Source organism: Rhyacophila brunnea, unplaced genomic scaffold (assembly GCF_057557595.1).
Source record: "Rhyacophila brunnea isolate RB1 unplaced genomic scaffold, BYU_Rbru_1.0 scaffold_4, whole genome shotgun sequence".
Lineage (NCBI taxonomy): Eukaryota > Metazoa > Arthropoda > Insecta > Trichoptera > Rhyacophilidae > Rhyacophila > Rhyacophila brunnea.
The window spans coordinates 46,402,280-46,427,361 of NW_028233068.1; the positions used below are offsets into that span (position 1 = coordinate 46,402,280).

Here is a 25,082-nt window from a genome sequence, read left to right on the forward strand (position 1 = left end):
CAAGGATCAAATCATAATATTGAAATTTGAGGCAAATTTGTTAACGAATGATAACTGTTGTTAAATTTGTCTATTTAGTTAAAATTAAAAAAAAGTGAATAAATCAATGCAAGGACCACTAATGCATTGACTGATTTAAAAAGACAAAGTGAAGGCATACATAAAAAATTGGAGCTTTGGAAATCAAAATTTAAAAAAAAAATCGTCATGTTTCCACTTTTAAATGATTTTGCGCCAGATATATTGAAGCAAACAAAAATCTATTTACTGAGCGTTATGATAGTTTGCTAATGCACTTTCCCCATTATTTATTTCACAAATTTACTCTAATAGTAAAAAAATCATTTGATTTCAAAACTATGATATATTAAATATGTAGGTAGTTGTACGTTTGATGTGATACCTATATCATGAGTGATATATGTAATGATAACTCCCGTGTATGTGTATAATTTAGGAAACACTACATTATAGTACCACACTGCCCTTAACCTCAGAGATAGGTAGGTGGGCCCGACAAATATCCTGGCCTAGGGGCTCGCTTTTCGCAAAATCTTTTTTAAACATCCATCGCATGAAAAATAAATTAATTTAAATAAGTATAAGTAGTAATATAAGTAGTAAAACCTTGTTTATTATTTATATATTTAAGTTTTCTTTATTTTTGTATTAGTGCCTACATTTTTGACTATTTAAAAAGGTGTCTGAATTATTTAATGAAATAAAGGGGGGAGGCGCCAAGTTTCATTTTTTTTTAAAAAGGAGGCGTAATAACATTAAGTTTGGAAATCACTGATGTATTTGATAGGAACCGTAATTTAATACTTGTGTATTTTTGTAGATACTAAACATTATACTTACCTACATATAATAAAACAATCATTAGATTTACTTAGGTGGAAGATAACGGTGTGAAAGACCCCTTACTTCAAAAATTGTACTGAATTCCACACCACCGTGGAGGTACAGTTAAATTGCGGGTTTTTTTAAATCTGTGGTTTTCCCATTACGACTATTTCATTGTACTACGTTTTAACTTAATTTTCTAAGCATAACATATTATACAAACTACAAATGAATATATCTACATAATATTATCTAATTAAAATTTAAATGGTGACTCATAACTTTATATTATAATATAAAACAATCGAAATAATAAAACTACCTACTATTATATTTCTAAGAAAAATACTCACTTTCTGAAATGCAAAATATTAAGAATAACATTACCTACATAATATATACAAAATACATAAAAACATTTTATACATGTGATAGAGGTATTTTTTGCAATTTACATTAAATTTAGTCAATACCATTATGTACGGACTATGTCCAAAATGGTATACCAACATAAAATGAATTGATTTTACAGACATGGGGTGCAGAGAAATAATATTATATTATGTTTATACCTACATCAGATTGAGTATGATAACATTTTTATAATAAAATAATATTATTTGGTACTTATGACATTAAAAGCAAAATTAATAATTAGTAGGTAATCTTAAATGTATTAGTCCTACCTAAATAAATTCACTGATTTCAGGGACATAATAACATGGAGTTAATGTTATAGTATAATAACTACATGTAAATGCAACAGTTTCAATATAATTAATTATTTAGACATGTACCTACTCACTAATATTATTTTTTTTAAATAAAAAAGATAAAAATAAATATCAGTAAGCACTTATTCATTAGACGTAACCAACTGAAAGAAAGCATAGTGGTTCGTACCACGAGAATGTCGTGTATACTATACTATTGAAAATACTAAAAATACTTTCTGCGACTATTGTATACCTACATACTTCATAAACAAAAGAATATCTAGTTGTATTTGAAATGCATGTCCTGACTAAATAATATTCTTTTCGGGCATAAGTTATTATTAGTAATTTATAACTACAATATAATTTATTATAGAGGTAGAATATGCAAGTACTCATATGCACAAAGGAAAACCGACCGCTTGCTGTGCGTTTTTGTGCAGGTCACTCGAGGTAGGTATATTTTCAAATGCACATGTTCCACAAACTGATGTAAACTTTACAGACCTTGTAATAAGGGTTGGTATTCTTCTAAATCTGGGTAAAAAGGTTTTTATGACATGCCCGAGATACCGGGAATTTAAGGTAAGTGTTTAGGAATAAACGTCATATGAAGCAAAGTTAACATGATAAAATAAACACTAATAACATTACATTAAGGGTTAGTTTGGCATTTATCGTCAGATGCACGGAACATTTTAAATTTCAAGGTTCGTTATATTATGGGAGGATTTATACGAGCCATCAGTCATATAATTAAATTGAACAAACACATAAATTGGTCTCGCTGTTCTAACAAATAACATTTTATAATAGTGTCTCACTTTACAAAATTATTATGTGGGTTTCTCTAACGTATATCTTTTTACATAGCCCTATCACTGTCTTATCAAAATATCGATCAGACTTTGGAAAATGATTAATTTTATATAGAAAACATTCAATTAAACTACTTGTGCATTTTTATTTTTACGCATAAGCATTTTATCTACAAATAGCTAAAAGTAGATTTTTTTGTATATAATAATAAATGGGGTATCCATGATTTAAGGGCCTAAATAAAGTGCGAGTTCTTCATGGCAACGGGAGTGTTAATAGAAAATACCCTTATCGGCCCATTTTAAAATCATTTTTTTTTTTAGCAAATAACCTAGAGATGATTTTTATTTATGACTTAATGAATTCAATGTTAACTGATATAAAGGATGACAATATTTTATCCAGGGCCCTTGAGGTGTTAAGAGTTTCTTTGTAATATATTATTATATGTGTTGGGATTAAAATTACGAATTTAAAACACTTAAAGCGAAGCACATATTGAATAAAGCATTTATATTATAATACATAATATACTTACTAAATAATTGACATTGCTTTTATAATTAAAATAAATAATATTTATGCTCTGAAGGTTTATAGTTTTCAAGGAAATATTCTCAGTTCAGAAAGTTTTTATTTGAAGCAAGACAGCTGTCTACCCAGTTATTATTATACATACCATTCAATATCATCAAATTATCACCATTTTATAAATAAAACTAAAGTACAGTAAATTCTCGATTGTCCAGGTGTGGATTATCGATGCATGAAATGAACAAGGTTTGTTTGTGTGTATAAAATGGAAAAATAAAAGTCTGCATTAGAAATTATTATTTTAGAACAATCATAATATCTTGGCTGTGATTTTTTAGCACTGTGAAATATTAAGACTAATACGGGTCAGGGGCGTATATATATACCGGAAAGTGCGGGGAGATCTGTAGTTCTGCAGATCTTCGCGAAAACGACTGTAGCTAAGATAAATAATGGTAAGGTTAGTTTGTAATATCTGTGTTTTTTAATTATCCATTCCCTCTTCCCTGTCATTATCCTGGACAATCAAGAATATACCGTGATATGAAAATAATGATATGTTATTGTAATGGAAAAGTTTATTAGTTTTAAAAAACAATACTAATATTCCTGCTATGGAAAGGAAAAAAAAACATAAATCTGAATTCTTCCCATCCACTCCATTCCACAAAAAATACTATCTAACCTATAGTAATACTAATAATGTACATGCATAGTTTATCTTACATGGATGCATAGGTTCTTTTATGTAAGTACTGATTTTTTTGTCTTTTCGTATACTACTTTAACTATGCATGTTAAGACTATGCATCACACCTGTTACACGTATGATAGAAACATGGATTTTTGTGTTATCTTCCTTTAACCTGTTTGTCTGTGAAAAGACGAAAAAACTGCTGGCGGGGGGGATAGGCTGCTTCTGATTGGCCTTATTGACATCGGACATTCGCCGCGGTCTAGCCGACGCGGTCACCTCTCCCTCTCCTCCGTCTTCCATCCCTGTCGAGTGTGACCGAGTCCACGACACGTGTTAGAGAAAAAATAAGACACAGAAAGCGGAAAATTATGTGTGTTATGAAACGTATATAAGAGACATTTTGTGATTACATTAAGTCTGCAGACAATAATAAAATTGAGAAGATAAGTTTTCATAATTGGATGAAAACATTTGTAGACATCTCATGTTTTAGTTTATTCACCGTACTTGTATTAGGTTACCGTACGTGGCAGATGGGTAAAATGTCCTAAAATAGGTACCTGTTTCAATAAAATTGTTAATAAAACTCATTACCATATAATTAATTAATAAATTAAAAGGTATACATAGGTAGTTTATTTATTTTTAAGATAGGTGACTCTTATTTTGGTAAACATTGTTAGAAAACATTTCTCTTTGATGTTTAGTAAAGAAATGTTTAAAAAAAAATTATGATTATACTTTATCATAGTAAATAATATAAACATATTGGTTAAAATATAATAATACTTAATACATACTTGTTTATTAAAAGGAATACATACATGAATGTATAGTTTTGTAATGTAAAACCTATCAGTATGCAGTAAGATAAAATGGTTTTAATTTTTAATGTATAAATTAATAATCATTATTATTAGATTGGCAGCTCTGCGACTCTCAGCTATTAATAAAAAAAGGCAACATTTAACATATCAGACATAAATTAAAACATTGTTAAATAGTTAAAATACAAAATTCTTTTCATTATGAATCATAAACTATTAAAACGGCCAAATAAACCAATATAAACCCTTACCGGGACAAAATTGGTATATAGTCAGTACTAAAAATTATGTACCTTGATAGCTTTAAAATGAAAGAATTTTGTATTTTAGCTATGACACGAAGACAATATTTATTAAACATCTCACGACCATGTATTAGGACACATGATAAGTTGCATTTAAAAGACAGTCCAATGGTGATATTATTATTATTTTGTGAGTTAGATCGATGGTGTCCGCCCAACGCGTAACGTTGTGGTGATACCTGTTTGTACTCGAGAAGATAAAAAAGGCACTGCCTTCCGGAATGGGTTTCTTCTGGTTATGAATATCAATGTCAGAAAGTCTTCGGGGTCTTGCAGATGTTTTTGCACCATCTTCGATGAAATTTGAAGATTATAAATTATTATCGTGTTAATATTTAGCATTATCAAAATAATCATTTAAATAAGGCTGTGCCAAGACTAATGTACACCATTGTGTAGATATAGGTAGACTTAACATCACATTTTTTGGTTAAATCGGGACAATTTTGAGAGTTTGCTCGTAAAAGAAGGTGAGCGCCTTCTATTTGATTTTAGAAAGAGAGAAGTATATTCAGCTAAGTACTTATGATTCAAAAATGCTAAGTAATGGAGTGATTAACAAAAAATCATTACTCTTAACCGAACATGACTTGTTATAAAAAAGTTATTAATATTATCTATCACTAGTGTGAACTTTGTTATTTGTAATCACGTCGAAAAAATCACTAAAATTTAGTTCACAATTAATTTTGCAGTGCAATAAAGCGTATATAGTTGATTCTGTCAGTCTACCTTTTTTTCAGACCATATGTGCATAGACAACACGTCGAAAACAAATACCGGCTCGAGTAAATTACCAATGCAATCTGACAGAACTCGATTTCCCATACGCAGTGCAGTGGCTGCCAATGTTAAAGTAGGTTTATCGTGTTGCCTAATTGCCATTTTCCGAGGCTGCACTTTTAGACTTTGTGTATATTCGGCACTTTTTAATTTTTTCCAAATAACCGAGACAAAATGACCAGGACACCGGGACCATACCTTCAAACTGGGACGTATGGTAAGCCGTAGACATCCTCTTTTATCCGGACAAGTCCTTTTTTTGAGGTCAGTGTCCGTGTCCGGTATTTTTTTTTATTTTTATTGAATAATGCGTAATATGTCTTTTTTTTCTGCTATGAATATTGTTGCGATTTTACAAAATATTTTATTATATATTATTGTATATTTACTACTTAGTTTACTTAAGTTTTCTTTATTGTAAATGAATAGATCATTTGCTTTTTCAATTAAAAAATAAATATTTTCTGTTGAGACTTTTTTTATTTAGATAAATATTGTTATATTATGAAAGAATTCTGGTAGGTACGAGGGTGGGTCAATAATTCCTTAGAAAAAAGCATTAAAACAGTTTTTATTTTTGTATTTTTTTTTTTATTTCTCAACATAATCTCCTTGGAGCTCAATACACTTGGTTAGACGTTTCTCAATTTTTTTTAAACCGTCAGAAAAATAAGTTTTCGGAAGGTCCTCAAAATAAGCATTTGTCCGATCGATGACTTCTTCATTTGAAAAAAAACGTTGTCCACTTAGCCATTTTTTTAAGTTTGGGAAAAGGAAAAAGTCACTGGGGGCTAAATCTGGCGAATACGGTGGGTGGTCGACCAATTCGAACTTCAATTCTTCAATTTTAGCCATTGATCGTAAACATGTGTGAACACGGGCATTGTCCTGATGAAAGAGGATTTTTTTCCTGTTTAAATGAGGCCATTTTTCTTCAATTTCGTTTTTTAGCTGGTCCAATAAAGATGCATAATAATCCCCTGTTATTGTTTTTCCTTTTTCCAAATAGTCAACGAAAATAATTTCACGTGCATCCCAAAATACAGTAGCCATAACCTTACCAGCTGATTTTACGGTTTTCGCCTTCTTTGGACATGGTTTATCTTCGCAATCCACTGCTTTGACTGTTCTTTCGTCTCGGGAGTATAGTGGTGTATCCATGTTTCATCTACAGTCACAAAGCGACGAAAAAATTCATCCGGATTGCGTTGTATGAGCGACAACAGGGCTTTAGAGGCCACCACCCTATTGCGTTTATTGTCGACTGTGAGCAAACGCGGCACCCATCTTGCAGAAATATTTTTCATGCCCAATTTGTCATGTAAAATAGAAATGACGCTACCTTTTGAGATCCCTGTAACCTCAATTATCTCACTCAACTTTAATCTTCGGTCACTTAACACCATATCGTGGATTTTATTGATCATTTCTGGTGTAGTCACCTCTACAGGACGTCCTGAGCGTGGTTCATCCTTTGTTGATGTACGACCACGTTTAAATTCATTTAACCAGTTATAAATAGTTGCAAGTGAAGGAGCAGATATGCCGTAAACTAAATCCAACTCATTTTTTATTTCCTTTGCTGTTAACCCTTTTATATTAAAATGTTTAATAACAGCTCTAAACTCAATTTTCTCCATTTTCCATTTTTCCATTTTCCACAAGCAAATTTTTTTTTTAAATGTACGAAAAACACACAACAACCCGACCAATCTGATTGAAACTTCGCAGCATACTGAATCGGTAGTGCCGCTGCATGAAAACAAACCGCTTACAGTACTAGTCGCGCCACTTGTCGGCTTTTCTAAGGACTTATTGACCCACCCTCGTACCTTACTATATTTCTTAATTGCAAGATTTACTCGATACTAATTCTTGTTTGTTAATGTGATTGTAAAATTATTACATTTCGAGGTAAATTATCGAAATCTAGCAATCATTGGCATGCCATGGGTTCAATTAAAGTTTCAAAATACTTTGCAGAATTACTCAGAATTGATAAAATCACATGTATGTATTGTGAGATCGCCGGGAATCGAACCTGGAGACCTCGTACGGTATTGGACTATGAGGCCCGCTACTGATTATGAAATATGTCCTCTTTTTATCATCGTCAAATATGAGAACCCTACCTATTTGTATTCAAGATACATTCCCCTATTGCGACAGTGCTACTTAATTTAAATCTCTCTCAAAATAACATTGTTCAATTTTAATTGAGTATATTTGATACAATAATTATTATAATGTGGTCAAATTATTATGACGCAGGTTAAGAGTTAAGTGGAAATATTGAGAGTAATAATTTACCTTGCTCTTCATTGGCGCCTTGGTCCATCTCGTCTTCTATTGGTTCGTCGTCTTCATCTAATCTAACCATCGCCTCTGATCCGGTTTCATCGTACTCATCACGCTCAGAACTGAATAAAAAAATATGATTATTTTTAAAACATTTAAAGTTGCACAAAAGAAATAATGCCTTAAAAAAAATGTGCACAGTGTAATAGATTTCGCGTATGTCATGTCAACTTTCTATGAGCCCTAAATTACTCACTTTTCCGTGTCGTACATATCTTCGTTAGCGTATTCTTCGTCGGTGTCTCCTCTGTTAATGTCACCTCCCTCTCCTTCTGCTCCTATCGGGGTTGGTGATTTTTTACCTTCCTCCTGAAAGGTGTTATCAAACACATTTTTTTATTGTCGCAATCAGGTAACCCATTTAACTATTATAGTGATTTCGTATTAAAGATATTATTTATTACCTCTCCTTCTTCTTCCGCTTCTTTTTCTATTGCAGTCAGCGATTCTGCATCGGCCAAATTATCTACAGCGATAGCCAAGAAAACGTTTAGCAAGATGTCTGTAGATTGTGAAGTCAAGGAAAATAAGTATTGACATTCTTGATTAATGTAAAAAATAAATACATTACAATTTTCATTCCTTATTTGAGTATAAAAGTAGCAGAAAAATAGATAATTACATAATAATTATTATTATAAATATATTTTTTGATAAATATACTTTTTATATCTTAACTAATCATATCAAAGAGCTAAAGGCGTTAAACCTTGTTGTATAGCAGTGATTCCCTACCAGGTTTTCCGACACGTATTAGAAACTCTACAAGAATTCACATTACAACTTGAAAGGTGTATGTTGGGAATAACGCCTAAAGATCACAAAAGAAACTAATGGATAAGGAAGCAGATAAGAGTACGCGATGTGATATAGGTCGCTAATCAGATGAAGTAGCAATGGGCCGGTATGTCGCTCAGTGAGTGGACAACCGCTGGATAAATGCTGTCATACAGTGGTACCTAAGGGAAACTAAACACCCTAAAACTCGCTTGCTATATGAGCTCATAAAGTTCAGTGGATATACGTGGCACCAAAGAATTAGGGACCGAGAAGAGTGGAAAGAAGTAGGGGGGGCATTCATCCAGCAGTGGATTGACCCCGGCTGATGATGATGATGATTTGAATTTATAAATTTCGATCAAGGGCTGGGGTCTCACTGGACGATTACTTTAACATTATATCATTTAGATTAAAATTGTAGGATGACTTATCTTAGCGTCGTTCTGAAGACGGGTTTGTAACCCGAAATTGCTGTCAACATAAATAACTCAATTATCGTAGAATTAGCAAAAAAACTTTGTTTTAAAATGATTATAATGGAGTTTTACCATATAAACGCCGATTCGATTAATACAAATTGTGCAGTAAATAAATTTTGAAAGGATACAGTTGCCGCATATGAAGAGAATGATGAAGTAAATGCAAGCTAAAATGCCAAATGACGCCACACCTCCGTACGCCTGTATACCAACGTACATTACAGCATTCCAATCTTCACCCGTCAATATCTGTAAATAGGTTTTCATTAAATTAACATATTATCTAATAATATATTTAGCATAATTTAGGTTGATTATAATTAATGACATTGAAGGAAACCTTCTCTATATAGACAAAGCCTAAATATTTGAAAGTGAAATTGAAAAAAAGGCTAATGATTAAATTAGAAGCAAGTTATTTTGCATTGTAGATTCATTTGAAGGAAACTTGACACGGTTATCGCACGCATCTGTCAAAAACCGCATGCGTTCAACACAAATTTTAATCACTCATTCAATCAAATCCATAAATTATTATGAAATGTGCAGATATTGCCAAGATACACCCAGAAACTTCAATTTCTTACGAACGGATTGGATCTTATTCTCCTTCTTCCATGTCCGCTTCTCAGTTAGATCACATGGACACCACATGGTGCCTCCAAGAATCCCTATTGCTCTCCAGTCTTCTTGCATCATTCAAACGGACGGATGATGAAGCATTATTATATTGATAAACACTAACGTTAATTATGATTAACTACCTATCAAAACAATCTGATAAAGATAGTGGTTATAATATATTCTTGATTATTTACATATTATTATGCCATTTTTTATGGCTACTAATTGAACCACTCTAAAAACATTGTGGAATTGTTAGTGTTTTCATTCATATTATGACTACCTTTAGTTATATAGTCCAAGTTCTTTAATAATTATAAAATACAAATCCATAGTATTCAATTTATCTTAATAATAATTTGCAGAGTAATTTATTATCTAATCACTCTAAATGTAGCAATACACGATACTAAATTAGACATCATGCACATCTATTCTATACACAAGGCTGCTATCGGCGGCTATTGAGGGTAGTTTATCATATTTATGTATTGAGGGACTTAATCGTTATAATAAGTTAACCGTCTGAACTGTCAAAAGGTGCTAAAAAAACCTCTCTTGGCTGTGTTAACTTTTAGAGCGAGATGGACGGTTTTGACAGTTTAGACGGCTAACTTATTGTAACAATCATAACACCTCAATACTTAAATATGTTAAACTACTGTATGTTACTATGCTACTATGCCGGCGATAACTGCCGAGAGCAGCCTTGTGTATAGAAAAGATGCGATGGAGTATACGTCTATTTTAATGTAATTTGTCTAACCTGAAATACTGTTAGCAATGACTGCCAAAAGCTGTCAAAATTCGATCTGGGTTTGTCTGCTGTGCTCTCAAAGTTGAATTTTCCACCGAAGACTTGCATTCCCAGCAAGGCGAAGATCACGATGAAGAGGAAGAGCAGCAACAGCAGAGATGCAATGGACTGGATGGAGTTAAGCAACGATGCTACCAAGTTAGATAGTGATCTCCAGTATCTAGGAGTGAAAGAGTCATGTAAATTTAATTCACGTGCCTGTCCTCCCGGCAAAGAGTTACTTAAAATAAGAATTATGAATACAGTAGAACTTGGTTATTACGATCACGGAAATAGCGAGATCTCGCATGTAATGAGGAAACATTTGTTGACATTTTAGTTTATGATTTTCTCCATAGATTTATTCACTTTTATAACAAGCTACTTCTCGGGTACACTGTGCAGAATTGTTAATGTGTCAATCATTTAAAAACAGCATTTTCGACCCTAAGCAATAAAATCTGACCGGGCAGTTAACTAGACCGATGCCGCCAGGATCGGATTACGTTTATGACACTAGTTAAGTGTCTAAGTACCTAATTGGTGTTTTCGCTGACAACATTGAAAAAGTATCCACGCATATGGTTGAAATCGCATGGAAAAAATCTAAGCTTTGTGAAGTCAGAATCTGAAGTCAGTAGACCTTCCAGCGCCGGCAGCTCAGCACTTCATTACAATAAACAACTTCTTTTGTAGTTTATGAATGCCATGCTTGTATCGGGGATTTTTACGATGGTTTTCAGATTTTTTATGTTCTATGCTTAAATAAAACGTGGCGGGAAAAATGCTATATAACGAGTAATGCTTATAACGAGCAAATTCAGTCGGTCCCATTTTCTTCGTAATAACCAAGTTCGATTGTAATAGGTTTATACATACTTGGTAACCTTGAATACCCTAAGAAGTCTGACGCAACGGAGTACAGAGACACCGAGTGGAGGCATTACTTTTGTATTGGTCAAAACCATCTCTCCGATTGAACCAATCACAACAAAGCAATCGAAACGGTTGAATAGTGATACGAAATAACCCTGAAACAAAAGGATAACATGAAATATTTTTTTAATACAAAAATGTTGTATACTGACATTGCACAATTTACCGAAAACTATTTTTTAATGAAATCAGGTTGCTGTATTGTATTTCATTATATGGTGTTTTTTACTACATCTGTCCATATTCGTCCACGGTAATAAAATCTGGTCATTAAGAGAACAGACTATCAGAAAACTGAATCCTTTCCAGATTTGGCTGTATCAGCGTTCAATAAGGATTTCTAGGTCTGATCACGTTACAAATGAGGAATTTGTAAGATTGCCAAAAAGGCAAAATACTTATCGATACACAGGGCTCGAAATGGACCGGAACGCACCGGAGCGCCGTTCCGGTTCATAAAATCCACAATATTATCGCTCCGTCTCGTGGAAATATTAATTTGACCGTCTAAGCTAGATATTTCATACAATAAAAAAATAACACACTTTTTTTATAAATCACATTTACAATTATTAATGTAAGTAAAATATAGTTGATATTTTCGTAAAATTATCGAGCGCTCCGGTTTGTAAAATTTTCCATTTCGAGCGCTGTCGATACAATCAAAAACTCCATATAAAGCAGCCATATTAAATGCAATGAAAAATCTCGCTGTAGGCAAGAAGGGACCTATGCAGCATTTTAAATAGATCGATTTTTAAGGCATTATGTACAATTTCCCTAGAATAGGAAGATATAGGTACTGCAATATGGTCACCAAACTTTTATAGAAGGCAGTACCAAAAGAATAAGTTATTATTATTAAATACAGGTGTCCTTGACTTTCATAGAATTCGCTATTTAGTACATTTCTTAAAATTGAGATTTTTGTTGAATATATCGGTATTGTCTGATTTTTAAAACCGATATTTCGGTATCGAAAAATACTGGGATACTGGTTTTGAAATACCGGTATTGCAATCCCTAGTACGAAGTAATATCAAAAAGCTTCTTAATTATTAGAAGCTGCAATTATAACTATAACCTTATAAATTGTGAATTAATAAATAAATAAAACTATGAATTAGTCAAAAATCTCTTAGGTTATGATTAGAAAACTTAATAAACTGAATTTTAATAATAAATATGACCATAAAATATATGTAATAATAAGATGGGGTCCTGCGACAAATTCACATTTAATTACATTTTTTTACAATTGCAAGTTTCTCTTTGACTTAAAATAAAAAATATTTTTCTTTTTAATGTTTTCATTGTAAATTATAAATTATCAAAAAAATGTCTCAAATTGCAAGCTTCGTATTTTTCCGCTAGGTGCCTCTGGTAGACTGCGGCAAGTTTACCGTGAAGCGTGGCCGTTTCGAGAACTACAATACTGACAATCCTTTCATAATATATTGCAGCACCACGACGGCGGCCATAACACTTCAACTTATAATTTTCGCACTCTAGGTAAAGACATCGCCTTAAGGAACTGCATATAAGTGCGCAATACGAATGACAGCAACATTATTTTCATTTGTTTTGTTTCATTGTTTAACTTAAAAATAATCTTTTTGAAATTGGAACTGTGGTTCAAGCTTAAAAATTTGGAAAATGTAAAATTATAATTCATAAGACAGTTACATGTTATAAATTACCTGAAAGCCTAAGCTATACATCTTTAACATCATTTCTAATGTAAAGAGTGTAACAAAAAAAGTATTTGTGTATTCTTGAAAGTCGTCTAACCATGGAGGTTGTCTGAAAATAAGAAAAATACATAATTATTATTAAATATATAATACTAAGATTATTATTGTTTCACAAACAACGATGGCTCTATATTAATTGTTTAAACTAATATTGTAATAAGTAAAGATGTATTTTATGGAAATAGACACGCGTTCGGTAATCATTGGCATGTTACCTCTTATCAAATACATAAGCACCCCTCTCACAGAGCGCTCCTGGTCCACGATTTCAGTCTGTATCGAAGTGTCGCGCTGTCATTATGTCGATTATTGATATAATAATCCCTAAACCTTTGTGATGTCTGGCTAAAAATATTATTAAAAATGTTGCCAAGTTTTATGAAGAAGAAAAGTGGCGCGGTTTGCCCATAATTCTAGATTCTAGAACCTATGATTCCATCAAGCATTCACATGGATCAGATTAACTACATGACAAGTTGTTTACATTAATAGTCAAATTTGCCACTTCCATTATTAATATAATTGTTAACATACATTATAGTAAGGGTGTAGCGTGCAAATGCTGCAGATAGCTGAAAGGTAGTGAGACAAAATGATTCGAGTCATTTCCTAACGGCCCATGTAGTTAACTACTTTACCTAGTTATTTATAATTATCTATCCATTACCTGTAATGTTCTGATGCTAACACTCCCGTGTTTAGAAATACAAGAACTATAATAAGCCAATAGAAGGCTTGTGACTTGACAGCTTTCCTACACGATCGTCTCATTCTCCGATTGACTTTATCCATGTCCTGTTTCCATAACTTGAAACAGGATTCTTGAAGCACTTCTCCATCTGGCCCTAGACCGTCAGATGAATCTGTGATATTTTGGGCTTTACCTGAAGATTGAAGGAAAACAAATAATTTATAATCATTATTCTGATTTTTTATTTATTTGTATGGTGGCAGATTGTCATTGATTAAAACACTAGAACTAAAAACACTGAGATGTCTACACAATTTGGAACAACATTACTAGAGAGTACATATTTAATTATAAGGTTTCTTCATCATCATCATCAGCCGGGTCGATTAACTGCTGGATGGAGTCCTTTCCTAGCTCCCTCCACTCTTCTCAGTCCCTAGTTCTTCACTGCGACGTACATCCACCAAACGTTATGAGTTTGATTATCCAACGGTTTTTAGGTTATCCCTATAGTCGTTTAGTGCCCCTTGGGTACCACTGTATGTACTGTGATGATGTCATGTCTAGTCATGTTAAAATAATTTGAGTTGTCTGCTAATGAATACTTTACCATCTTGGTTTTGCCTATCATCCTTTTCTGGCTCTATATCTTCAGCCTGTGTTATCCAGTCGAGGTACCCTCGTAAGTCCTCTTCTATTTGTTGTTTCTCCCGAAGTTTCTGAAAATCACCTCGAGCTTTTGCCTTTTCTCTTTCCTTGGAGAACTCTCTGGAAATTAAACAAATTTAAATATGGGTTTTACGTTTCCAAGATAAGCAACAATTCATTTTAAATTATTAATACTTTAATCCACTTGAAGGTATGTAAGTACCAAATTGTTGTAACTTTGATTTACTATGACTTAAGTACACTGATGGTGTTGATAATACATGGATATATAAATATAGTATTCTTGGAGGTGTCTCGTGGTGTCCATATGCTCCAATTAAGAGGCGGATATTACCGAAGAATAAATAATATTACTTACATATATCTTTATACATTTTACATACATATTGCATACTACAAATACATAGATTGTTGATATTACTCCATTATTTATCTAAAGTAAATATTAAAAACTCCAACATACCCAGACAACACACCAAGAATTAGATTCATGACGAAGAAAGCTCCGAGTATGACCATAGAAATGAAATATATCCATTGCCAGCTGTTCCCCATTGAATCTTGAATCTGAATTATTGAAAATACATATTACATTATTTATTATTTCAATTCTGATACAGGTACTTATTTTTTTTCTACACTGTTCACTGAACATTTTAATGTGGTTGGCTGGACTAGGATTATATACAAAATAGAAGAGAAGTCATTATGATTCTGCCTTTATTTTGTGAATGTAAAAAGTAGGACTTTTATATTTTCATATTAATAATGAATGCATTCAAGAAAAGCCAATAAATTGTATTCATAAAATCCATGTGTGAATATGGAATTATGTAGAACAATTCGATGGCTCAGTTCCATAGTACGATAAGTCAAAAATATCAAGTTTTGAGTTATGTTTGCCATTATATTAGTAAATAGCTCCTCTTCAGTTCCACAAAATTACAACTCGAAAAAAATACTAGTTGTCTTCATAGGGCCAATGTTTTTGTCACTTTTCTACAAGTCAGTACAGGTGAGTCAAAACTTTGATCAGACATTACTCAAAACTATTAATTTCTAATTGTATCACTATGGAACTGAGCCATCGAATATAATGTATAACAGGTACGATACCCTATTTAAACGATCACTAATTAAAAATTGCGGCCAGATGCAAAGATGTCACCGTCTAATAAATACAGCTAAAATGAGTGGCAGACTTGAAAAATCTGTCCAAGTTTAATTACATCATACACAGAATACAAGCAAATTTATTTAATTTATTCGTATGAAGATAAAATAAACCTGAGTTTGATTGAAATTCAAATGAAATATTATAATACTTCTATGCTTGAATTCTATCTACGATATACTTAATTATTTGACAACGTTCACTTGGACTTCTCAATTTAGTGGTGTCGTTAGTTACTAAACGATCAAAATCGACTGCCTAACATTAAGCGATAGTTAAATATGACTAAACATCTGACCCATGGAGCATAATGAAGTTAGGAATACTTACAGCATAAAGTACATCAGTCCACCCTTCAAGAGTGATGCATTGGAACACGGTCAACATGCTAAGGCCAAAGTTGTCAAAGTTGGTGATGCCCTGATTGGGACCAGCCCAGAACAGCCGGCACACGTATTCTTGTTCACATTGGAAGCCATCTTCCCCGCATGGATGTGCATCGCTCATTATTTCACCTTTTGAAATAAACAAGATATTTATTGCAATTTCTAATGACATTAATAATAGTTTCCATGATATTTCAGATATTGCTTATGTTTTGAGCATTGAACAATATCAAGGTTGTTAAAAAATTGTTATTATATTAATACCAGTGGCGAAGGGTGGAGGTAGGCTGTTAAGATCTGACATAAATAGTGCACATTAAACTTTGTTAGTCATACATATTTTTTTTCATTGAACTAAGACTACAATTTACTGATGGTGCTGGCTAGTTTTCAAAAATCAAGTAAACCCTGTCTAAACCAATCATAATAGTTTTGGTATACTTTGGACGATCCGACAAAATTATCCACACTTTTTCATTCATACTTATTTGTTTTAGTTGAGTTAGGAATACATATTATACACGTTTTTGCTTAATTTGTTTGAATTCACTAACCCTAGCCTAAACCAAACAATAATAGATAAAAAATATTATTCTATCTATAAAATATCCACAATAATATATGATTTAAGGGCATAATTTTAGATATTTTACAGATAGACGAGTATTTTTTTGACTATTATCTATTATGGCTTGGTTTTCGCAGGGTTTAATTGAATTTTAACCAACACCGTCTGTCAATTGTAGCCTAAGTTCAATGAAAACAAATACGTATGACAGACAACGTTTAGTGTGCACTATTTATGGCGGATCATAACAGCCTACCTCTACCCTTCGCCACTGATTAATACTATCAACCAAGGGGTGGGTACTTGATGGAATTTGAATTTAAATTCTAATGAATTTAAGTTTTGTACTATTCCATTCTGGTTTTCGCCTTTCGGCATCTTCATCGGCACCAATGGTAAATACACACTGAAAGTTGATTATTTTGTAAAAATATGTTTCGTGATTGTTAATAGATAATAAGCAGATAATAATATAAGTACTTAGCAAAGAAATATTTTTAAATTATACCTACTAGCCTACTAGGTAGTAAGTAATAATTTATCAAGCCCCCCCCCCCGTCCTTTCGGAGGTGACAATATATGAGTCGCTTAGAATCATAACTCACATATTCCAAAAATCAAGTTTTGAGATAATCGCTAAAAACCAACAGAGCACTATTTTTTGTAATTAGAAGAACAGTAAGGAACTCCCTAGAATATTAATGAGTGAGAGAGTCGAATAACTTTTTTTTTTTAAATATATATACCTAATACTCCTAACGTTGCAGACATACAGCATACTATGAGAAATAGAACTCCCCGATTGGTTAGGAAGGCGTTGGTGACAAAACTCTATTCTTTGAAATATACGACATATTACACCAACAATGAACTTTGTCAACGATTTTCACATGGTTTAAATTGACTTTTAATACTCAACTATTTTTCGGTATATAGATTAATTCATTTAGAATCAATTGGCATATTTAACTAAAAAACGACAAAATTGCAATATGTGAGTTATGATTCTAAGCGACTCATATGTATAAGTATATATTTATTGGTAGATACTTCTGTTTTTTTCCATATATCTCAGGAATACTGGTATTAATACCAGTATTCTATAGGAAATACCGAAATACCAGTACCTATTAGCATTTTCATTCGGTATTGCAATCCCTATGCATAATAATAATTGATCAATGATGCGTTACCTGTGCTATTATGGAAGCAGGATTTGTGCAGTTTCCCCGAGAATAATTCAAGGCCTATAATAGCGTAGATAATAATGACAAAGAGTACAAGCAAAGCGATGTGGAATAAAGGCACCATGGCTCGGAGAATTGAGTTGAGAACCACTTGCAAACCTGGAACACAAGAAATTTACGAACAATTACACCACTGTTGTACATTTCACTAACCATAAATTAAATTAAATTATAAATAAGTAATATTTTACGCTTGTATGATATTTACGTCAAGAGTTTTTAACAAAAACGGGAACAATAAATGTTCAAATACATTATAATGCACGTCATGTACTGTCACATGCTGGTACGGCGACAAATTTAGTCTATGGTTTCGTCATTCTGCAGAATATTTTGAATGATCACTATCTCTATAAATTCAATGATGGAGAGTGCCGACTCCAATGTATTGTATTTTGAATTATTATTCATTATTAATGCTAATTTCAATTATTTTGAACAGTTTCTAAGTGTGTGTATGTTAAAATTACTTGCGATATTGCATCTATAGATAATATTTTGAACAGAACCCAATCTGCAGACAATAGACAATATTTTTATATAGGAAACCCTAAAAACAAAAAAAATGTTAGCCGAAAATGTGTAGGCATGTAGAAAATGATAAAAAAACATTCATCCAGGTCATGCGGTCGTCAATGTAACGCAGTATGCGTGAGGTGACCTCATTGATGTTCTGGTGATTTTAGCAGATTTTGATAACTGACAATGTTCATTTAAAGGTTCATAATGTGCTACGGGATGGGAGCATCAGTCTGATAACATTTTAAATACCAAGAAAAATGACATTACACACTTTTTCCCCGTAGCGGCAGCTTCCTGTGACAGCATGTGACAGCACATAACGTGATCATAATATATTTTAACCTTAATAATGATATTATTACGCAATCTTACCAGCTGCATTAAGACTAAGGTATAATGGAAATATGACTTCAGACTGGAATTCTTATACGATTTGATGGGACATACGCACACGTTGTGTCAAACACGTGTGTCTTGCTATGGTAACCGACAACCGTATTGGGTCTGCAGGTCGTTACTGCCACTGCTGACCGATCTCCCACGACAACACAATATATCTATCTATCGCTCTTAAACATACCGGACACACTCAACTATACGTACACACCTGAATCTTTTTACAAACCTCGTATGCAAAAGATAGGTAGGTTAACTGCCTAAAAAATGTGGAAGAAAACTCACTTGGTACTCCGGACACAAGTCGCAGCGGCCTAAGCACCCTGAAAGCTCTTAAGGCTTTCACGTCAAAGCCTTCCTTCATTATGTTCGATAACACCGTACTTATCATACTGGAATCATAACAGAATTAAATTTGGACAAATGACAAAAATCTTTGGTAAATATGTAGTATGTAATCCATATTCACGGACATACGTGTCGCTACATTTCAAAATCAGCCAAGTCCACCTTTAGGTATTTTTTACTTTTTTGTGAATTACTGAAGAACTGCTTCTATTTTTTATTAATTTTAAATATTCTATACTTACTCAAAATAATATAAACTTTCACCCTTGTGACTGTGTATTTGAGAAAACGAAAAACTGTTTTTCTCCTATTCACATCTATTATGGACTCGGCTGATTTTGAATTCTAGCGACACAATTACTTGAAAAACAACTCTACTTTCTAATACAGAAATCAAAATGAACATATCATCACAATTGGTGATAATATAACAGGGGTGGGGGGAATCCTAGTCTCTCCTAAGAATATTCTACATTTCTCCCTATCTTGTGCAAGCGTCATCCAGTCAAAATTAACCGTGTCCGGAAACTTGTACGTATGCAGTTCGCCGTATCACACTTCACCATTAAATGTTGTATTGGAAATATATGGCCGTACTTATATTGAAGTACCGTCCAACCTCTTTGGGTTGTGTAGTACTGACATAAAATTCATGTTTAAATAAAACATGGCTTGTTGCACGGCTTCTTGTCGGCTTACACTTTACAAAAAGCCAGCAGCAAACAAATTTTGAAAATAGCCGATATACTGGATTATTTTAGGTTAGGTTTTCATTCTTGAATTCACGAATTTCGCCAAAATCAGCTATGAAAATTGAATTAATGTTCATATTGAATCTAATAAAATTGGAAACCGTATAGTATACGGTCATCTCTTTGAACTCTCATGAACTGTGCCACGGTGAAATGTTTTACGTTCAATTTACATGTAATCAAAATAAAATAACACAAAAGTGTTCAATGAAATACAACTAAAATTTAGATTATGTCTTAAAATTTAATAAAAATCAGCCTCCCAATACAGCTGATTACATATGTTCAAAAAAAGAGTGTTATTGCGATAACAATAGATTTTCGAGAATACTAGTATTAATGCGATGATGTTCTTTTTCCGGAGAAGGGCTGAATTGTTTACTGGATCAAGACATTATACTGTCGAACGAGAACTTCTTGTCAACGTGTTAAAACTGTGAACTAACAAGCCCCTCCTGTTTAGTTGACCACAGTGACTTTCGGTTATCGACGAGATCTTGTTGTCGGACAGTAAGTGATTATTACATTCTGGTACAACAATCCAACTTTTCATTTTGATTCATATCAAACTGTCTACAGTAGCTATGTATAGTTTACACTTACTAAATGTACAATAAATTCATATAACGTAAAAAAAATATACATAAAATGTCACATACCCTATGACGACTATAGTAAAATCTAACATATTCCACCCGTTCCGTAGATAGGCCCCTTGATGCATCATGAAGCCGTAAGCTATAATCTTCATCACGCATTCTGCCGTGAATATTACCAAAAATATGTATTCAATTTTTTCCTGAAAAAGAATCAATAAACATTTCAACACCTAATCAAGAACAATAATTATGTAGCTAACTAAAAATCAATTACTTATATTACCATTTTAATTACCGGATACATAATTACTTAAAAACACAAACTATATACACACCATTGTACCAAAATATTATTCTAGGAATGCAAGTTTAGTAAAGAAACAATTAATTAATCTGTTTTCTCTCAATCATGAAGTCACATCTGTGTAGCTTCCAACTTATAAGTAGGTGGGTACCTTATTTAAAGATATAAGATTTTGATTCTATACTGATTCTTATTTCAACAGTTTTTTATATGTATTTCAACAAGGTAATGAGATATCACTCTCAAAATATCTATATTATGTTGTGGGAATAGATAGATATACCTAACTATATTACTATAATATAATGCCACTTTAAAAGATTATAAAAATAGATTATTTCTTGTCCAAGACTGAATAATAAATAAATAACATTTAAGAATATAGTGGAATTTCAATCCACAATAACTATCCCATGGTATGGGTGCTTTACCAATTAAACTAACATTTTAAGTAACTACTGCCCATGCAGATGTTTCCTAACAACTATGCACCAGATTTGTTTATAAATTCCATCAATAACGGCAACCATCATTATTTGTAATTATTTTAAACCAGTACATTAAGAGTTTTACTAAATTTGATCTCTTGAAATTATAATTTGAATTTACGTAGAAACTTGCAGTTGCTAATAATTTTGACAAAATATATTTCAATACAACAGATTTAATAATGTAACAAAGATAAACCACTCGGCATGCAATATAATATTATATGGGTTCAAATTCCATTATTTGATTCAAGAACCTTTTGTACATGTACATTATGACGTTTCTGAGACCTTTCCAAGTTATGTAATATTTAGGTAAATAATTCTAATATATTTTATAAAAAAATAATATATCTATTACTTAAATTATTAGCAAGTGCAAGTATGTTATGATTAAAATTTGGAGAGATCCGGACACCAGCTAGGAATCAAGGTACCCATTATTGGCACTTTGATTCAAACCATAAAAGTCGGTATTCAATATTACTAATATTTGAGAAATGCTTCAGTTGCATGACTAATAGTTAATTTAGTTGTAATTAAGTAATGTGTAGGTGGCTAAATTGGTAAAGTACATTGGCCGGAATCTGATGGATGCAGCCTTGAGTCCTGTCCGCACCGTTTTTTTTTTGAACATTTTTTTCTAATATGTATATTTTTTAGGTGTTTCTGGATTATGTATGTAAATAATTTTAATATTGGTATATTTTTTTGTATACTTACTAAGTATGAGTTGGTAACATTTGAATCACTGTTGGGGTATGGAGTATAAACAGCCAGGGCCACACAATTAGCGAAGATCGTTGTTAAGATCATCCACTCAAATGGTCTGTGAGTTTCAAGATGTAAGGAGAACACGCTTTGTTTACAGAATCAGAAACTCCAAATAAATAGATGGAGTATTCTATATAGAAATAACACTTCATCATTTGGCAGAGAATTTAAGCCAATTCCAAGAATCGACAATGGTGAATGCAACATTACCCATTAATATGTTAACGGCTTGGTTTGACTTGTTTAGTCTTTGATGGAATTTTATAATATTTTAAATAAAATTGTCAATTCAAACAAAATTTATTATTGTAAAATTCAACATACTTATGGACCGCATGTTAAAATATTAGTATGGTGGGTCCCAGGTTCGAATCCTGGGTCTGGCAAGTACACATATTGTTTTTCAATTTGTGTATGAGACAGAGTATGGACCTAATAAGTTGAGCAAGTGGCTGACATCCATTTCTCGTAAAAACAAAATCTATTAATACAAACCCCCACTCTGTGGAGGCCCATGTGATCTTATTAGGATCGGACATGGTCGAATAATAAACATTTCTGGGCCAAGCTGCTAGTTGTCGACTACTGCTCTAGATGTCTGTTATGACGTGTCAGTTTTCCTAATAGTTCTGACAATTCTGCGCATCAGGCGCATACACGAAGGGGGGTTTTCGGATCCGGACCCACCCAGAAACGGAAAAAATACAAATAATTTGGGCAAGTGGAATATTATTTCTTATTATTCTTCGCCAGGCACTGAAGACTTAGGTTCGTGACCCAGATGAATTAGCTATCGAACTGCGTTATGAACAGGTTGGTTCCACTCCTCCACGAAGGCCTGTGGCACTCATAAATTGGTGCAACTATCAGGGGCTTAATGTTTGCTTTAATATTCCCATGCGGCATGTCTAAAAGACAAGACAGTGTGGACGACACAAACAGACAGTAGTAATGATCCTAATAATTATGACCATTAAGACATGCGCATTCGATAACCACTAGTGAATGCGATACCTCACAATAACTGCAGGCCATGTGTTTATTGCTAACTCGCAATACTCAAAATGAAGAGTGTCTGGGTCTGGGGAATGTACCCGGAAAGAGTGTCATCCCGTGGTTGAAGCAACGAGAAGCTGTAAGTAGTAGGCCGGGTAAATGGAGGTGTCAGTATCACCTGCTAGATTTTCTTAAACCCTGCCGCCGCGTTAAAAATCTATAAAAAAATAATTATGTATATTTTTCTGGACCCCCTCCAAGCCAAGTTGTGCTGAGAAACATTCGAAAGCTGTTTTTTCAATGTGGTTTGGATCCAGATCATTGAACCAATGCGATGAAGAAGACACAAGGATTACAAGTAATAATATACAGCTCTAAAAAAGGATACTTCCACTCGACAATGTCAATACACAGCTTTCTAACGGGATTTTTGAGACCCAGGCAAAATAGTGCCCGCTGCGGTCTCTCGGGCTGCACTTTACCCCCTCTCCGGGCAGGTTTTCTCGCAGCCGGGCTGGGCTTGGCGCCCCCTTGCGCCGCCGCCCCCGCCACAGTGGAGGCCGCGAGCGCCCCTCCCGCTATGGAGGGCGCTACAGCCACACTTGGCGGGGTGGACGCCTCGGCGCCCGACGCAGTCGGGTCTTCGGCCGTTGTACTCATGGCTGGACGGTGCTGGAAATAAGGAAATACAAAATTAATTATGTTATGTACCTATAATATTTAATTACTTATAATAATATCTCTTCCCACCCTGTGTTGCAAATTATGTACCTACCTGCCTAATAGACCAGGGGTTCATAAATTTTTTCGTCAAAGGGACAATTTTGAAATCAAAAATACTTGGCGAGCCCGCCCTCTTTCTTTTGTAAATATTTTCTGTTTTAAAAAACATAAGGCAAACAAAAAAAAATTTTCATTGTGTAAACTTACATTTTTAACTAAATATACATACCTACATTATATAACTCTTAGATATTAATATACCTACTAAAAATTAATATAATTTTTTTTTCACCGTGTGATTTATGCAATATTGTTTGTTTGAAACTAAATCCTGCAATCTCGGCTCAAATTTTCTGGACCATTCATTCTTTCCAGAGGATATTCAATTTCAATGTAATTTTTAGTATTCGATATGAAGAATAAAAAATAAAACAGATTTAACATAACTCTCGCAGGACACATCAAAAAGTCACGCGAGACACACTTTTTGAACCCCTGCTGTAGACAAAAAAATTACTTGTGGGTGTTAAGTGTTATTTAAAAAAAAAAACTACAAAGATTGTAAGTACGTACCCAATAAAACTAATGTTCCTTTCAAACAAAATAGGTAGGTGCCTAACAAAAAAATAACAGAGAAAAAAACTGTTTAAATGCATATTATAAATCTATCAATATGTTGAAATTATGCCAATTATCGAATAGATTCAGAAATCGTTTCAACAGAATCATCAATATCATTATAGAGATGTTTATTTTGTTTATTTATTTACCTGGCCAGTCGCTTCCTACACCGAGCAGCCGCCTGTCTTCCGGCTGACGTCACTTTCGCGCGTTCTTTTCCCGCGCTTTTCAAAATTCGAATTCGAAAGCTGCGTTCCGTTTTCACGTCCATGCGCCTTTATCGATCGGTCGGCAGCAACCGTCAAATTGTATTTCTCTTCTTCTTTTACTATTTTCTTTTTATTAAATTTATACTACGATAAATTTGGCTTATTTCTCATTACGACGAAAACATTATAACAAAACCGCGCACTGTCGACACTCTTATATCAATATTATTTACACGTATTTACTATTATATTATAGGTATATTATTATTTTATATGAATATATTTTATAGATATATTTACACAACATTTGGTCTCATACATTTAGGATTCGTAATTTTATCTTACAATATAATAATGTTTT

General features: G+C 33.0%; 1 protein-coding gene across 4 annotated transcripts in view; it reads right to left on the minus strand.

The window, feature by feature from the left end:
• The window catches only part of Ca-alpha1D (Ca[2+]-channel protein alpha[[1]] subunit D), a 79,559-nt gene extending 54,744 nt beyond the window's left edge, over positions 1 to 24,815 (minus strand). For 3 of the 4 annotated variants that reach the window (XM_085953983.1, XM_085953982.1, XM_085953981.1), the window contains exons 1-18: positions 24,662 to 24,815; positions 23,557 to 23,840; positions 22,122 to 22,227; positions 20,667 to 20,806; positions 19,193 to 19,299; positions 17,936 to 18,088; positions 16,119 to 16,303; positions 15,078 to 15,181; positions 14,556 to 14,713; positions 13,922 to 14,138; positions 13,201 to 13,303; positions 11,444 to 11,595; positions 10,535 to 10,745; positions 9,273 to 9,393; positions 8,290 to 8,387; positions 8,082 to 8,194; positions 7,838 to 7,947; positions 3,782 to 3,914 (exon numbers count right to left, since the gene is read on the minus strand). In XM_085953983.1, coding sequence (XP_085810109.1) covers positions 3,782 to 3,914; positions 7,838 to 7,947; positions 8,082 to 8,194; positions 8,290 to 8,387; positions 9,273 to 9,393; positions 10,535 to 10,745; positions 11,444 to 11,595; positions 13,201 to 13,303; positions 13,922 to 14,138; positions 14,556 to 14,713; positions 15,078 to 15,181; positions 16,119 to 16,303; positions 17,936 to 18,088; positions 19,193 to 19,299; positions 20,667 to 20,806; positions 22,122 to 22,227; positions 23,557 to 23,828 — 2,483 coding nt within the window. In that variant the 5' untranslated portion in view covers positions 23,829 to 23,840; positions 24,662 to 24,815. Of the gene's footprint in view, positions 1 to 3,781; positions 3,915 to 4,923; positions 5,036 to 7,837; positions 7,948 to 8,081; positions 8,195 to 8,289; positions 8,388 to 9,272; positions 9,394 to 10,534; positions 10,746 to 11,443; positions 11,596 to 13,200; positions 13,304 to 13,921; positions 14,139 to 14,555; positions 14,714 to 15,077; positions 15,182 to 16,118; positions 16,304 to 17,935; positions 18,089 to 19,192; positions 19,300 to 20,666; positions 20,807 to 22,121; positions 22,228 to 23,556; positions 23,841 to 24,661 lie in introns of all 4 variants that reach the window. The other variant, XM_085953984.1, reaches the window with a different exon arrangement.
• Positions 24,816 to 25,082: the final 267 nt, after the last annotated feature.